This window comes from Neoarius graeffei, chromosome 3 (assembly GCF_027579695.1).
Source record: "Neoarius graeffei isolate fNeoGra1 chromosome 3, fNeoGra1.pri, whole genome shotgun sequence".
Classification (NCBI taxonomy): Eukaryota; Metazoa; Chordata; class Actinopteri; order Siluriformes; family Ariidae; genus Neoarius; species Neoarius graeffei.
Window position 1 is genome coordinate 73,926,891 of NC_083571.1, and position 18,042 is coordinate 73,944,932.

Sequence of the window (18,042 nt, forward strand, 5' to 3'; positions counted from 1 at the left end):
CATAAAATGTAATAACAAAGTCACAAACTCAAGGTCCATGGGCTATCAAAAGTCAAATAATGACAATAGTGCAATTGTGATGAGGGTGGGCAAAGTTGGGGGGCCCAAAATTCTAATCTTTCATGGGGCCCAAAATTTCTGGCGGCGCCCCCCCCCCCCCTCTCTCTCTCTCTCTCTCTCTCTCTCTCTCTCTCTCTCACTCACACACACACACACACTGTTTGTATCACAATCAATTATCATAAAAATGCATTATTTTTTGCAAATGAGGCAACATCTAATTAACACACATTTACATACTTAATTAAACACTAAATTATTTTCTAACAAACTCATAAACATCTGTTTCTTGAGAGTGAATTAAAAACCTCATCACAACAACATGCCCTGCGATGACCTGGCGACTTGTCCAGGGTGTACCCCATCTCTCACCCATAGTCAGCTGGCACAGGCTCCAGCTTGCCTGCGACCCTGTACAGGATAAGTGGCTACAGATGATGGATGGATGGAGCACAACAACACAACAGCAAAGCTGATGTTAAAACTGTAAAACAGTCCTCTTCATAACTGTGACACAATTCATGTGGCTACTGGATTAGAGCCCATACTTCCACTGGAGAACCCTGGACAGAATGTTCTCATTCCCCGAGACTCAGAACAAGCTGATCAACACAAGCTGTTCACATGCACTAAAGTAAGGATTATTTTTACTTATTGATATAATAATCTTTATTAAAATCTGCTTTGCGACAGTTTCTTTAAATATTTTAATCCTGATGCAGTTTAAAAATCATCATTAAAAAGTTGTTCTATATTTTCTGACAGTTTTGCATCATCGCTCTTGCCTTATTGTTACAGTCTTGTAAAGTGTCTGTGCAGCAGAACATGTCACATGTGAGACAAAGTTTTGGCTAAAGAAAGTAGTTAAAGGTGCCGTCTTGCTGTAAACTGGATTGATCCTCTCAGCCTGTTTATTTCAGAGTTGTCTTCGTCCTCCATGCTCAGGTCTGCTGCCCCCTCATATGGCTGTAGCTGGACATCTCGCCCTGTAAAGCGTTTCTGCAGTTTATACCTCAGTCACTCCATCCTGAGTGTAAGTCCTTGTTCCATGTCATTATTAAATAACTAGAGTGATCAAACCTGCTCCACATTCTCTGTTCAGAACTTTTTCATCTCCTGTGTTTGTTTTGGTAAAGACCAGGACCTGAGCTGGTGTGTTGGAGAAGATGTTCCTCTTCACTGTTATTGCTGTGCTCTCGCTCAAAGTAAGATCTTTATTTTAATTTGTGTTCAGTTCCTTTGTCCCACAGCACTGTTGAGTTGTGGATTGTGATTGGTTGATGAATTTTCCATGACAGCAGCTCTGACAGTACAGACCTCTGACCCTTCGTTTTACAACCCCGATTCCAAAAAAGTTGGGACAAAGTACAAATTGTAAATAAAAACGGAATGCAATAATTTACAAATCTCAAAAACTGATATTGTATTCACAATAGAACATAGACAACATATCAAATGTCGAAAGTGAGACATTTTGAAATTTCATGCCAAATATTGGCTCATTTGAAATTTCATGACAGAAACACATCTCAAAAAAGTTGGGACAGGGGCAATAAGAGGCTGGAAAAGTTAAAGGTACAAAAAAGGAACAGCTGGAGGACCAAATTGTAACTCATTAGGTCAATTGGCAATAGGTCATTAACATGACTGGGTATAAAAAGAGCATCTTGGAGTGGCAGTGGCTCTCAGAAGTAAAGATGGGAAGAGGATCACCAATCCCCCTAATTCTGCACCGACAAATAGTGGAGCAATATCAGAAAGGAGTTCGACAGTGTAAAATTGCAAAGAGTTTGAACATATCATCATCTACACCCTTAGCAAAAAGTAGTATACTTAAAGTACATTTTATTAAGTATGCTTCAGTATAAGTATAGCAAGTATACTACAGACTATGTACTTTTAGTGTACTAGAAAGTATACAAATTTAATACTTTTTTGGACTAAATTGGAACATTTCAAGTTTATAAAAGTATACTTTAAAGTTCATTTTAAGTTTGCAAAAGTACACTTTAAAGTATATAACAAGTACACTCATCTATATACTATCAATGTACTTGGTATATCCCCTCTCGTATGCTTAAAGTATACCACAAGTACACTTATCGATATACTGCCATTGTACTAGTTATATACTTTGAGTCCCTATTTTTAGTGTATTATTGTATACTTTAAGTATACTGTTATAAATGTTGGTTATTTCACTAGTTTACTTGTTATACTTTAAGTTTGCTTGGCATATTACTTGTAGCTTACTATTTATATACTGGAAATATACTCCTTAAAGTATTTTTAAAGTTTACTCATACTGTATGTACACAAGAGCGTGATGCATTTCAGTGGCGGCTCCTGAATTTTTTTTCGGGGGGGGGGGCAATTTTCCACCGTTATGTCTACACGGACCATAAATGTCCACAGGACTGAAGTAAATTGACCTAGGTAGCAAATCAATTGGCCGAACTTGTTTTTGCCTGGTAAATTCAGATATCAATATAGACAATATCTCTTCTCTCCACTAGGTGGCAACACTGAACAAGTTAAAGGTGGCAAACTAAGGTAGCCTAGTAAACTAGACCCACCCGCCTAGCGGCCAAAAATATTTTTGCCTACGAGTGGCAAATATTCACATTAGTCTGGCTTGCCAGGCTAAAACTAAGGAAGATTCATTGTGAAGCCTTCAAAGCAAAACATTTGGCATCACAATCAATTAATATTACATTACTCATTTATTTTCTCATATTTTTCCAGTAGGGGCGGCACGGTGGCGTAGTGGTTAGCGCTGTCGCCTCACAGCAAGAGGGTCCTGGGTTCGAGCCCCGGGGCTGACGAGGGCCTTTCTGTGTGGAGTTTGCATGTTCTCCCCGTGTCCGCGTGGGTTTCCTCCGGGTGCTCCGGTTTCCCCCACAGTCCAAAGACATGCAGGTTAGGTTAACTGGTGACTCTAAATTGACCGTAGGTGTGAATGTGAGTGTGAATGGTTGTCTGTGTCTATGTGTCAGCCCTGTGATGACCTGGCGACTTGTCCAGGGTGTACCCCGCCTTTCGCCCGTAGTCAGCTGGGATAGGCTCCAGCTTGCCTGCGACCCTGTAGAAGGATAAAGCGGCTAGAGATAATGAGATGAGATGAGATATTTTTCCAGTATTCTATAATAAGTAGACACAAATTCTTAATTATAAACATATTCTAATTTCTTCATTCTAAAGAATGCAATTAAAGTGGCAGGATATAAATCCAAAACAAGTGTTTATTTAAGTTTTGAAAAAGATGAAAAAAAGCATAACCATCAAACAAACGTGCAGCTTAATTATGTGGTTTTTTTATATGGAATTGCACCATTTTAACAACAAATAATAATTCTAAATAAATTCTGCAGTTTTTTTTTCCCAAGAATTCCTCCAGAAAGCCATGGCTTGAAAGGAAATTTAAAATATTACAAGCATGTCAATGAACACAAAAGGCTTTAGTTATTTAGCTATATACACACAAGGTTACACAAGGTTTTGTAGTCAGTGCAACTTGGCTTAACAAGTTGGAAAAAAGGTAAGGTGCTGCTGGCTCCAATGAACACAGATATACTGTACAATATATAAAAACTGAAAATATGCTTAATTTACACCAAGTCAGAGAGAACTTAAGGCTACTGAAATATTCCAAGCATGGCAATTTTAAACTGCCATTGGTCAAACAAAAACATGGCAATGTTAAACTGCCATTGGTAAAACAAAAACATGGCAATGTTAAATTGCCATTGGTAAAACAACTGCCATTGGTAACACACACACACACACACACACAAAACCTTTTGCCTAGTAAATTCAAATATCAGATATCACTGTACCGTCTGCTGTGCTACTTCCAGGGTGGAAGAGAACGCAAGGGTAGCAAAAAAGAGCATTGACTACATCACAGCCAGCTAGCCAAGTTTTCCGGTGATACCAGTTCTTGTTAAAACCTCTTGAGTAGGTCTTCTCCCCCTTCGTAGACACTTGCTTGATGTTTAAATTCGGTCTAGGAGGTCCTAGCTGTTTGATTGCCATTTTCTCCTCATTGGTACGATGACTAAAGGGAACTTCTTTCAGAGATGCTATCGTATTGTTGCACTCAACACTCGCCATCTTCTTCATAGAATGTTCACACATTTCCCGCGCAAGTTGCGTTTTTCAGCCCAAAATTATGTTCAAAACCCGCCAAAAAGCAATTAAAACTGCCCAATCTGGCAACACTTGCACGGCGCAACAGGCGTATGACGTAAGCACGCTGCTTGTGCGAGCACATAAAACCTAATAGAAAATGCATTGGGAGCATAATTTTCGAAAAAAAAGTACGTACCATTAGTGTCAATGGGAGATTTTGGGGCAAATCTGAACCTGACAGAAATCGCCCCAAAAGGGCGTGGCTACACCAGGCGCGACCTTAGCCTGATTGGACAATGACATTACTGTTGCCGTGGTAGTAGGAGTAGATAAAAAAAATCTCCCTCCCTGTTTGGGAGTGCGTCGCCCAAATCGCCCCTATTAACGAGCCGCCAGTGATGCATTTACAAAATCACAAGACAGAATGTTGAAAACAAGTTTGATATATTTTCAAACATTTCAAAAACAAAGACCTATGAAATCAAGTCCTTCCTTACTGGAGAAAATGAATGGAAAAAGTGCACATTTGCATGTAAAAATGTAAACATAATGGTCTCTCCAAGATCAAGTCCTAAATTTGTAAAAAGTGGTGAAGCAAAACTTGTGCATATGCTTGTAAAATGTAAACATAGCATCTTCAACTGAGAATTAAAGTCCTTCCTTGTTAAAAAAGGTAAAAGAAAAGTGCACACCTTTGTTGTGTTTTAGCCTGTATGTAAAGATTCACAAATCAATGTACAAAGTACTTTCCTATATGTTGTTAAAAAAACTGAAACTGTTAATGCTGTCTGGCCTGACATGATCAAAACAAAATGTGTTCTTGTTGAAACAGCTGACGCTATGTACATACAGTAACACCATTGTCAAACCCTTATGAAAGGGACTAGCTTGATCAATAAAGTTAAGTCAAAAGTTTTCCTGTTTTTGTGTATGATTTTAAGGTACATAAAGATAATGCAATTGAGCACACATACTATATACTGTAAAGTTTTAAACTCCAGCATTATATTATATTAATATATAAATTAAATGTTAAGCATGAGTCAATGACTTGACCTTATTATGCACTTGGAACAAGATATACTAAGTATTAGTACTTTGTGGCAGAAAAACATAAAAAGTATACTAAAGTACAAGTTTTAGTATTAAAGTATAAGTGTAAGTCTTAGTATTAATGTACTTAGTCTTAGACTTTTGTTTATACTTTTCAGTATAAGCCAAGTATACTTCACTATACTATTCTTAAGTATATAAAATATAGTTTATAAAAAGTCAACTTCAAGTATACTTCCTCAGTTTCAGTAAAAAATAAGTATACTCATAGTACACTTGAATAAACTTCTTTTTGCTAAGGGCAGTGCATAATATCATCAAAATATTCAGAGAATCTGGAAGAATCTCTGTGCATAAGGGTCAAGGCCGGAAAACCATACTGGGTGCCCGTGATCTTCGGGCCCTTAGACGGCACTGCATCACATACAGGCATGCTTCTGTATTGGAAATCACAAAATGGGCTCAGGAATATTTCCAGAGAACATTATCTGTGAACACAATTCACCGTGCCATCCGCCGCTGCCAGCTAAAACTCTATAGTTCAAAGAAGAAGCCATATCTAAACATGATCCAGAAGCGCAGACGTCTTCTCTGGGCCAAGGCTCATTTAAAATGGACTGTGGCAAAGTGGAAAACAGTTCTGTGGTCAGACGAATCAAAATTTTAAGTTCTTTATGGAAATCAGGGACGCCGTGTCATTCGGACTAAAGAGAAGGATGACCCAAGTTGTTATCAGCGCTCAGTTCAGAAGCCTGCATCTCTGATGGTATGGGGTTGCATTAGTGCGTGTTTTATGAGCAGCTTACACATCTGGAAAGACACCATCAATGCTGAAAGGTATATCCAGGTTCTAGAGCAACATATGCTCCCATCCAGACGACGTCTCTTTCAGGGAAGACCTTGCATTTTCCAACATGACAATGCCAAACCACATACTGCATCAATTACAGCATCATGGCTGCGTAGATGAAGGGTTCGGGTACTGAACTGGCCAGCCTGCAGTCCACATCTTTCACCCATAGAAAACATTTGGTGCATCATAAAACGGAAGATACGACAAAAAAGACCTAAGACAGTTGAGCAACTAGAATCCTACATTAGACAAGAATGGGTTAACATTCCTATCCCTAAACTTGAGCAACTTGTCTCCTCAGTCCCCAGACGTTTACAGACTGTTGTAAAGAGAAAAGGGGATGTCTCACAGTGGTAAACATGGCCTTGTCCCAACTTTTTTGAGATGTGTTGTTGTCATGAAATTTAAAATCACCTAATTTTTCTCTTTAAATGATACATTTTCTCAGTTTAAACATTTGATATGTCATCTATGTTCTATTCTGAATAAAATATGGAATTTTGAAACTTCCACATCATTGCATTCCGTTTTTATTTACAATTTGTACTTTGTCCCAACTTTTTTGGAATCGGGGTTGTATATATCGATATAAAATATACAGAAAACTTCACCATACTAATGAGTGCACATATTTGTAAAATTCTTTCACATGGAGGTTGACAGTCAGAGCAACATGTTCTGTAAGGACCAAACAGTGAGGTGTTTAGTGTACAACAATTCCCTATAACAAGTATGGCAAGCCTTTTAAACATTTAATAGCTAGACTGGATATCCATTATCCACTGCAGCATTATTTTGCTGAGTCAAAGCTCTAATTCAAGATATCTGTCATTAGATTTTGACTAATCAAAACTCTAATTTAAGATATCTGTAATTCAGTTTTGACCAGTAAGATTCAAACTAATTTTGCCATTCATTTGTATGGGGTTTCTCGTTATAGATATCTGCAATTCAGCTGCAGATATCTGCAGTTCTTTTTGTGGATATCTGAAAATGAATTGTGAATATCTCTAATTCCAGTTTCAGATATCTACAGTGGTGCTTGAAAGTTTGTGAACCCTTTAGAATTTTCTATATTTCTGCATAAATATGACCTAAAACGTCATCAGATTTTCACACAAGTCCTAAAAGTAGATAAAGAGAACATAGTTAAACAAATGAGACAAAAATATGATACTTGATTGTTTATTTATTGAGGAAAATGATCCAATATTACATTTATGTGAGTGGCAAAAGTATGTGAACCTCTAGGATTAGCAGTTAATTTGAAGGTGAAATTAGAGTCAGGTGTTTTCAATCAGTGGGATGACAATCAGGTGTGAGTGGGCACCCTGTTTTATTTCAAGAACAGGGATCTATCAAAGTCTGATCTTCACAACACATGTTTGTGGAAGTGTATGATGGCACGAACAAAGGAGATTTCTGAGGACCTCAGGAAAAGCATTGTTGATGCTCATCAGGCTGGAAAAGGTTACAAAACCAGCTCTAAAGAGTTTGGACTCCACCAATCCACAGTCAGACAGATTGTGTACAAATGGAGGACATTCGAGACCACTGTTACCCTCCCCAGGAGTGCTTGACCAACAAAGATCACTCCAAGAGCAAGGCGGGTAATAGTCGGCAAGGTCACAAAGGACCCCAGGGTAACTTCTAAGCAACTGAAGGCCTCTCTCACACTGGCTAATGTCAATGTTCATGAGTCCACCATCAGGAGAACACTGAACAACAATGGTGTGCATGGCAGGGTTTCAAGGAGAAAGCCACTGCTCTCCAAAAAGAACATTGCTGCCCATATGCAGTTTGCTAAAGATCATGTGGACAAGCCAGAAGGCAATTGGAAAAATGTTTTGTGGATGGATGAGACCAAAATAGAACTTTTTGGTTTAAATGAGAAGCATTATGTTTGGAGAAAGGAAAACACTGCATTCCAGCATAAGAACCTTATCCCAACTGTGAAACATGGTGATGGCAGTATCATAGTTTGGGCCTGTTTTGCTGCATCTGGGCCAGGACGGCTTGCCATCATTGATGGAACAATGAATTCTGAATTATACCAGCAAATTCTAAAGAAAAATGTCAGGACATCTGTCCATGAACTATATCTCAAGAGAAGGTGGGTCATGCAGCAAGACAACAACCCTAAGCACACAAGTCGTTTTACCAAAGAATGGTTAAAGAAGAATAAAGTTAATGTTTTGGAATGGCCAAGTCAATGTCCTGACCTTAATCCAATCGAAATCTTGTGGAAGGACCTGAAGCGAGCAGTTCATGTGAGGAAACCCACCAACATTCCAGAGTTGAAGCTGTTCTGTATGGAGGAATGGGCTAAAATTCCTCCAAGCCGGTGTGCAGGACTGATCAACAGTTACCGGAAACATTTAGTTGCAGTTATTGCTGCACAAGGGGGTCACACCAGATACTGAAAGCAAAGGTTCACATACTTTTGCCACTCACAGATATGTAATATTGGATCATTTTCCTCAATAAATAAATGACCAAGTATAATATTTTTGTCTCATTTGTTTAACTGGCTTCTCTTTATCTACTTTTAGGACTTGTGTGAAAATCTGATGATGTTTTAGGTCATATTTATGCAGAAATATACAAAATTCTAAAGGGTTCACAAACTTTCAAGCACCACTGTACAATTTAATTCTGATAAGTCCTAATTCGAGTTCAAGATATCTTTAATTCCACTCAATTGAAGATATCTACATTGTCCTTTTTAGATATCTTAAATTAAGTTTCAGATAGTCGGAATGAAGTTGTAGATATCTTGAACTTGAATTAGGACTAGTCAGAATGATGTTGTAGATATCTCAAACTGGAATTATAGATAGTCATAATGTAATTATAGATATCTGTTATCAAGTTATTGATATATTGAAATCAATTTAGATTAGAGAGATATGTCTGTGAAGATTCTTAGTTATCCAGGTCATGGTAAACTGTGGGTGGTAAAAGAGAGCGACTGGACTTGCTTGAAGATTCTTGAAGACGTTTCACCTCTCATCCGAAAGGTTTCTTCAGTTCTGTCTGACTGGTAGGGAGCATCAGGTATTTATCCTCTCATGGATGAAAAGCTCATCTAAGGTGTCATTGAGTCATCCTGTTGGTGTGGGTCACTGGGGGCTGGTTGTGAACGGCCTCGAGAGTCATTAAGATGATCAATGGATTGCCCATTAGGGTGATCAATGGAATGCTGATTCTCTCTTTCCTCCTGTGCGTCACTGAAAACAGCTGGGTTTTGGTGTGCATTCAGTTGTCTGGGAAGTGTGTCAAGGACTGCATTGTAGGTGGCTGATAAATGATGTCTTAGACAAGACAAGATAGAAGTCTGAGCATCGAGGTCTACCGGAAACCCACACACACAGACCAGTACCTACTCTTTGACTCTCACCACCCACTGGAACACAAATTGGGGGTCATTAGGACCTTGCAACACAGGGCTCAGAATATCCCTACAATGATAGAGGGAAAAGAGAAGGAGCAGAATCACATCAAGAAAGCACTTCAGAACTGCGGGTATCCCAACTGGTCTTTCCTCAAGAGCAGAAAAAGGAACAGAACGGACAAGGAGGATAACAGGAACAAATGCAAGAACATTGTCATTCCCTACATTTCTGGTCTATCTGAGAAACTCAGGAGGATCTTCTACAAACACAACATTCCGGTACATTTCAGACCCAGTAACACTCTGAAGCAGAAACTGGTCCACCCTAAGGACAGAATAGCCAGACACAAACAGGACAGCGTAGTGTATGCTATTCAGTGCATTGAGGAATGCACGGACTCGTATATTGGGGAGACAAAACAACCGCTTCACAGGCGCATGGCTCAACACAGGAGAGCCAGTTCCTCAGGCCAGGACTCTGCTGTCTACCTTCATCTTAACAACAAAGGACACTCATTTCAGGATTGCAACGTACGCATTTTAGCCAGAGAGGATCATTCGTATGAGCGAGGAGTTAAAGAAGCCATTTTTGTCAACCTGGAACGGCCATCACTGAACAGAGGTGGGGGTCTAAGGCTACATCCACACAACAACTGCAACAAGATGTTATTAAAAAAAATATCACATCCACATGGGCAACGGATCAGTAAAATATCAGGTACATATGGCAACGCAACGCTTGCTGAAAACAATGCAATACACATGCCACACCTCTAGGGGTGCTGTAAGACGGTCCCTTCAGAGACACCAGAACAATGGAAGAAGTAAGAACGCATGCACATAAACTATTATGCGCGAGACTTCATATTAGCCACAAAGTCAGAAAAATCTGTTCGTAAAATTACATTATAATGACCAAATACAATGAAAAGTATTTTTCCAGTCTCACCTGTGAAAGGTAATCCCATGTGATCTCGTTTGGACGGCAAACCTGTTGGTACAGTTAAACGCAGCACATGAATGAGGCATCTTTATTCTCCGCTTTGACCCATCCAATATGGCGGCGAGGATGACGTATGATTCTACGCGGAAGGCGGTGTCTTTAATGGTCCGGAATAAATTGAATGCTACATGTTGATGGATTAATTTGTTCTTCTACGCCCTTTTTGAGGAATGTATTGTAGGACTTAAACCAACATCTGAAGAGGTGAGATCGCTCCTTTTTTTCCCCTATTTTTGCTGGCGGGATTGACTCTGCCCTAACTCTCTCTCATCGTAAACAAATCCATTCTACTCATCCACACGACTTCGCAACGACGCCATTGCCAGATCTTTTCACTCTGGAACCCGTTCTCAAAAGATTTCGTTTTGGGGCACCCAAAACGCTGGTGCCGTGTGGACGTCAGGCCGAAACGATAAACAATTTTATCGGATTCACCTGAATTCGTTGCCGTGTGGACAGGGCCTAAGACATCATTTATCAGCCACCTACAATGCAGTCCTTGGCACACTTCCCAGACAACTGAATGCACACCAAAACCCAGCTGTTTTCAGTGACGCACAGGAGGACAGAGAGAATCAGCATTCCATTGATCACCCTAACGGGCAATCCATTGATCATCTTAACGACTCTCGAGGCCGTTCACAACCAGCCCCCAGTGACCCACACCAACAAGATGACTCAATGACACCTTATGCCGCTTTTCCACTACAAACGCGGCTGAGTCGGGCTGAGCCGTGCCGTGCTGAGTCGGGCTGAGCGGGGCTATTGGAGTTGCATTTCGACTACCACCACGCTGAACCGTGCTGGCTGGAAGTGGGTGGACACATTGGGTGGAGTTAGCGAAAGTGGGTGGGCGTCACGTGATGTCGTTAAGCGGCGCAAACAGTGACATCAGTGATCTTTTAAGCGGTAGTCTCACGACCCGGATAGTAAACAATAAACATGGAGGACATGGAGTCGTTAGTGTTGCTGGTCTTGGTGCTGTGGCTTGTTGTCACCGACAACGCCAACATATACTGGCAAGAGCGTATAGATGAGGCGAGGCCCATAAGGCTCCAGAAATTCTCGTAATTCGTAATTCTTCTTCTTCCGGGTTTACGGTGTTTACAGATCCCAGCGTGCTCGCGGGGCGTGTGTGGGCGTGTGAGGACACTCCTCCTCACCAATCAGTGCACAGGGGAGTGTCTGTTCACGCCCCCAGCCTCACTCAGCTCAGTTTGGCTCGCTTCAGCCCTACTCCAAAACCGTGCGAGTTTTGGGTGCTAAGCAGGGCTGAAGCGAGCTGAGTCGTGCTGTTTTGAGATAGTCAAAACGCGAGCCGTGTCGGGCTGAAGTGAGCTGAAGCGAGCTGAAGTGAGCTGAAAAAGGGTAGTGGAAAAGGGCCATTAGATGAGCTTTTCATCCATGAGAGGATAAATACCTGATGTTCCCTACCAGTCAGACAGAACTGAAGAAGCCTTTCGGATGAGAGGTGAAATGTCTTCAAGAATCTTCAAGCAAGTCCAGTTGCTCTCTTTTACCACCCACAGATTAGAGAGATCTGAAATTGCAGATATCTTTAATGCTTATTCTGCCTAGTCAAAATATAATTAGAGATATCTTGAATTAGAGTTTTGACTCGGCAAAATTATGCCACAGATATCTGTAGTTATGTCAGAATCAATGCTACAGCAAGCAGGAGAGGCTTGTTATTAAAGTGCATATCCTGGACCAATGAAAGTATGTCCCTTTACACACTCATCCAGAAAGGTAATTTTGCACAAGGCCATCTGTCTACAGCAGAAAAAAATAAAATAACAAAACGCGTCTGGAAAAATCCCAAGGGAGTCTGGAGCCAGATTCGTGACGTTACCTGCGGAAGCGCCAGCAGGCTGCACGAGCTTTGCAAGGTTTCAGTGCACAGCCTGTGTAGACCAAGCGCTCCCATTTCTCTTTCATTGTCCAGTCTTTTGGGAAACGATGAGTACTAATCCCATCAAGATTGGTGTTGCTACACCCTCCTACGATACATCTGTTAACCATTTTAATAATTACATGATAATGTTGAAGAAACTTGCAGAAAACCACCAGGTAGTTTTCTCATAAACAAACCAGCACTGACATAGGATTCAGAGGGAGGCATACCGCATGCGCCATCACGAAAATCAATGTTTGCCAACAAATCCAAATGCCAAGTTTTTTCAGAGGCGGACCAATGGCTTGATTTCAACTGAATTTTTCTGATATTGCGCAAGGTAAAAAAATTGCACAAAATGCAAAATGTGACAGATATTTGACCAAAGTTTAATATAAAATAGGAGAATTACATTGATCTTGCTCCTGAATTTACCCGTGATATGCACTTTAAAACCATACCACCATGTCAGAGCAGCCAGAGAGGAGGCAGAATCTAGGGTGTTTGACAGAGTTTTTAATGCTGCAGCCCATGCACATGATAAGCTCTTTCTGTTTCATGGCAATTTCTAACTATCTCATCCACGACTGCGACAGCCATGGCCTCTGCCGTGGGCAGCACGGTGGTGTAGTGGTTAGCACGGTTGCCTCACAGCAAGAAGGTTCTGGGTTTGAACCCAGTGGCCGGCAAGGGCCTTTCTGTGTGGAGTTTGCATGTTCTCCCCGTGTCTGCGTGGGTTTCCTCCGGGTGCTCCGGTTTCCCCCACAACCCAAAGACATGCAGGTTAGGTTAATATGGGATGGCCTTGGGCTGAGGTGCCCTTGAGCGAGGCACCTAACTCCCAACTGCTCCCCGGGCGCTGTTAGCATGGCTGCCCACTGCTCTGGGTATGTGTGTGTGCTCATTGCTCATGTGTGTGTTCACTGCTTCAGATGGGTTAAATGCGGATAGTAAATTTCACAAGTGTGTGATGAATAAAGTTGTGCTTTCTTTTTCTTTCTTTCTTTTCGTTCAAATTTGCTTCAGAACAAATGATTTGCTGGGCCAATATCCAGTGGGAAACCTTGCATGAGCAACGTCATGCACAACAAGTCATAATGACGTTTGAGATATCTGGTACGATTATTTGGAATAGTCAAAACTGAATTACAGATATCTGCAATTGTTATTTAGGATGTGTGACAAGTTGAATGTCATTTTGAGTGACGTCACTGCTGATATCTGTGACTCAGTTGTGACTAGTCAAAACCGAATTACCAGTGATGGGAATAACGGCGTTAAAATAAACGGCGTTACTAACGACGTTACTTTTTTCAGTAACAGGTAATCTAACTAATTACTCTGTCTGTCACTATAACGCCGTTACCATTACCGACACCCCGTTACTGCACGTTACTGAAGCCGCTCAATAAAAGCTGTCACCCGACTTCGCGCATACAGACACAGGACTCAAGTGTAGTGTGTGTGTGAGTGACAAGGGAGGGGAGGGTGAGATAACCGCCTAACCAATGATGATTGGCTAAGGTATAGTAAGATTACGTCTTCAGGCAATCAGAGAAATTGGGTGGGCGGGTGTTTAGAGCGCAAAGTGGTGGGTGTTTACAGCGCATAGCAGTTAGAGATGGCGAGTGAGGAGGACTCCAGAGGGAAGATGGCATTTGCCAGATGGAAATACAGACACTAACCTCGTTGAGGTCAAAGGTAAAAATGTACACGTCGAGTGTACATTATGTCCCCGAGCAAAGACTTTGTCCACGTCTTGTGTATGTCCATCCATTGTCTATAGTTTACGCTGAGTTGCAATAAATGCAAACCTCTGTGCAGTTACCTGTCTTTGCTGTTCTGCTCTATGCATCTGGCTTATGAAACACGCTCTGAGAAGGGGGGGGTGCGGGGGTGAGTAACGCAATAGTTACTTTTACTGGTAGCTAGTTACTTTTATAGTGGAGTAACTCAGTTAGTAACTCAGTTACTTTTTGGGAGAAGTAACTAGTAACTATAACTAATTACTTTTTCAAAGTAACGTGCCCAACACTGCGAATTACAGATATCTGTAACTGTAGTTTTGACTAGTCACAATGACGTTATAGATATCCATCCATTATCTGTAGCCGCTTATCCTGTTCTACAGGGTTGCAGGCAAGCTGGAGCCTATCCCAGCTGACTATGGGTGAGAGGCGGGGTACACCCTGGACAAGTTGCCAGGTTATCGCAGGGCTGACACAGAGACAAACAACCATTCACACCTACGGTCAATTTAGAGCAGGGGTGCCCAAATTGATCCATAAAGGGCCATGTGGCTGCAGGTTTTCATTCCAGCCATGCAGCAGCACACCTGATTTGGCTCATTCAATCAACTGAACTGTCTTCACACAGTCAAATACTTGCAGCCACACCCACCCTTGATTAAAGGGTGGGTGTGTCAGTTGATTGAATAAGCCAAATCAGGTGTGCTGCTGCATGGCTGGAATGAAAACCTGCAGCCACATGGCCCTTTATGGATCAATTTGGGCACCCCTGATTTAGAGCCACCAATTAACCTAACCTGTATGTCTTTGGACTGTGGGGGAAACCGAAGCATCCAGAGGAAACTCACATAGACACGGGGAGAACATGCAAACTCCACACAGAAAGGCCCTCGCCGGCCACTGGGCTCGAACCCAGGACCTTCTTGCTGTGAGGCGACAGCGCTAAACACTACACCACCGTGCTACCACGTTATAGATATCTTCAATTAAAATTCGCACTAGTCACAATGAAATTACGACTAGTCAGACTGACGTTGTTGATCTCTGCAGTGGTAATTCCGGATAGTCAAACTTAGCTATTAAATGTTTAAACGGCTTGCCATATAGCAAGGGGATTTGGCCAGTGCCATTTTCAGTAAGGCAAATCTGCACTACGTTTTCCACACTCACACCGGCCAAGGTCCGCACCTTCAAAACAATTGGTAGTACTGCATTTAACCCTGACAGCAAATTTTGTTATGCCCACATCTGGCATGGACCAGCCTTGAAATCTGGCCTGGATGTGCATGTCAGATCTGGGCTAGTTTAGGTATGCACAATGGCCCAAATGCAGCCCAGATGCGGGCCAGATCTGGGCCTTACTGAAGGTATGTATAATATGTATTGCTTATTTTTTTGAAAGTTTAAGCCTGATTGCATGCACACATATATTGTAGAGTGTAATCATGGTAATGGGGTGGCTATACTAACGATCTGTACAATAATACATCAAAATTTATCTGCAATGTAGACAGTGTTTATTGTGGAAATAAATAAACATAGGTTGCCCCCTTCTTTAGACTGCAAGTTGGCCTAGTGGTTAGCGTGTCCACCTCTCGATCGCGAGTTCTAAGTTCTATTTGTAATCAGGTTATACCAAAGACCATCATAAAAATGGTACCTACTGCCATCTGGTGAGGCACACTGCAGTAAAGACGCAAGTAGCAAGTCAAACTCTCACGGTTACCAAAGGACTGGCCTCCACTGTAACCCTAGCTATATAATAGGTGAAAGGCTGAGGGCTAGAGAAACGGAGCTCGGCACCACACCCATACACCTCAAAGAGCTGGGTAGTACTGGGACAGGAGAAGACCAGAAGACCAGATCCTGGTGTGGGAGGGACTTTGACTTGACTTGCCCCCTTCTTTAACTGGAACGTTTGGTTCGGAATCTGGTTTGCATCTGCCATAGGCCCAAATCTGGCACGGATGTATTTTGCATCTGGTTCATACCTGGCTGCTGCATCTGGGCTGAATGATGAGGCCCAGGTTTGGGCCATTGTGCATACCTATGCAGGCCCAGATCTGGCATGTGCATCCAGGCCAGATTTTAAGGATGGTCCGTGCCAGATGTGGCTGAACAAAATTTGCTGGCAGGGATGTTTCATAAATATAATTAGGAATAGTGTGTATGGATATCAGAATAATATAACATTGGGAATAAGATTTTTGTAGATGTGTAATGGTGTACGAAATGTCAGCAGGAACCTTGTCCTCACATACAAGATAGGTTGCTCTGTAAAAAAAAAAACCTCTAAACAAATAATGCGGGAAATATTGTAAATATTGTACTTTAAATTTATTGGATAATGTATTAAATAAATTTATTGGACAACAGTCAGTTTAAGGTGAAGAGGAACAACTGAAGAACCCTTAATACTTCTGTAAGTGCAGGTCCTGCAGTACAGGCTCACTAGGTTCCCTACAATTTGGACATCTAATTACATTGGACCTTTATACACTGGTTCTTCTAATCAGAGCATCTTCAGTCTCAGGGTCTTGTGCTGGAAGGACTTACAGTTCAGTCCATCACACTGTCTTTTCCATCATGTTTATTCACTTGCTTGTGTATTCTGCAGGTGAAAGCAGACCTGAGGAAGTTGGACATGGCTCCTGATGCAGTAGACGACGTCTTCTCACAGTGTCAAGACAAAATGCTGAAGGCTGTTACTGAAGCAGACGGCCTGCTCCACAAGGAACTCAAGGCTGATAAAGAGTTTGAGGAGTTGTGGAGGAAATACAGTGGAATGTGCAAGAAGAACATTACTGGTGGAACATCGTATCACATTGATGCTCTAGAGGCATATGGAAATTCTAAGCCTAAATTTAGGAAAATGTTCAACAATTTGGTTTATAGCAAAGGAGACAACACCCTGACCTACAGAGATGAGTTTCCCTTCAAGTCTCTTCATTTTCTCTTAACAGACTCCCTGCGACTGCTGAAGCCCAGAAACACATGTGAGACCAAGTACTGTGCCACCAGGAACACATACACAGCAGATACAGGGACCGAGGTCCGATTTGGAAAGTTCATCAATGCCAAAAACACACTGAGCTCTACAATTGAAGAACTGGAGACAGAAGATGGAGGCACCATGTTTAACATCACTTCCTGTTCTGTGATTAATGTTGAAGAGAACACGTGTACATCTGAGGAAATCCAGTGTCTTATTTCTCCAGCCGAGGTCTTCACGGTGAAGGACATTCGCAATGCTACCACCGATGATGATACCACATATAAATTAATCACTTTAACACACTCACGCTTTCTCAGCAATCACAACTGCACTTTCTTCCATAGGTACGTCAATAAATCATAGTTAATTCAAGTACTTATATAAGATTGTGCATTTTTTGTTGTCATGATGAGATTTCCAATTTGCTTCTAGACATTTGAATCCCGTGTCCTGACATTAAACACAAAACACTAAGCCTGAAATTAACAGTGATGCAGACTGGATGTTTCCTCTAACGTCTCTCTCTCTCTCTCTCTCTCTCTCTGAAGGAATTCTGCAGATGTTGAATCCTCCACCTCTCTGATCTTCACCCTTCTGGCTCTGACAGCCTCCTTGTTGACTCAGTTTACTGTGATAGAGTGACTTACGTCTTCATCTAGATGGAAAATTTCTCCTATATATCATAACATGGATAGAAATGTAGGAATTTAGACAAGAGATGACTAATTTCTAAAGGTGTCTATGGCAGTATGTCACAGCTTTGGAAAACACTGTTACGCTGATGAGTTTAATAAATTTCATTATTACTTGTTTCTTTGACGTAAGTTGACAGGAAGTGAGAGAAGAAGGAAAGAGGGAAGTAACTGGTCAAGAGTTATTTGAGTTTGCATTAAAGGAATCTTAAAACTTTC

The 18,042-nt window shown here is 41.4% G+C and overlaps 1 protein-coding gene across 2 annotated transcripts; it reads left to right on the forward strand.

Moving 5' to 3' along the window:
* The first annotated feature begins 525 nt into the window (after positions 1 to 525).
* LOC132882908 (ecto-ADP-ribosyltransferase 5-like) lies at positions 526 to 18,042 on the forward strand. 2 transcript variants are annotated; one of them, XM_060916011.1, is made up of 5 exons: positions 526 to 694; positions 981 to 1,093; positions 1,197 to 1,265; positions 16,754 to 17,475; positions 17,680 to 18,042. In XM_060916011.1, the coding sequence occupies exons 3-5, from the start codon at positions 1,227 to 1,229 to the stop codon at positions 17,771 to 17,773; spliced, it is 855 nt and encodes a 284-aa protein (XP_060771994.1). In that variant the 5' UTR covers positions 526 to 694; positions 981 to 1,093; positions 1,197 to 1,226; the 3' UTR covers positions 17,774 to 18,042. The 2 variants fall into 2 exon arrangements, with proteins under 2 accessions (XP_060771994.1, XP_060771995.1); XM_060916012.1 differs by having other exon boundaries at positions 1,006 to 1,093.

Coding starts and splice junctions, on each gene's coding strand:
- LOC132882908 (XM_060916011.1), top strand. CDS start 1,227: ATGTTCCTCTTCACTGTTATTGCTGTGCTCTCGCTCAAA. Junction 1,266..16,753: donor TTGCTGTGCTCTCGCTCAAA/GTAAGATCTTTA, acceptor TGTATTCTGCAG/GTGAAAGCAGACCTGAGGAA. Junction 17,476..17,679: donor AACTGCACTTTCTTCCATAG/GTACGTCAATAA, acceptor CTCTCTCTGAAG/GAATTCTGCAGATGTTGAAT.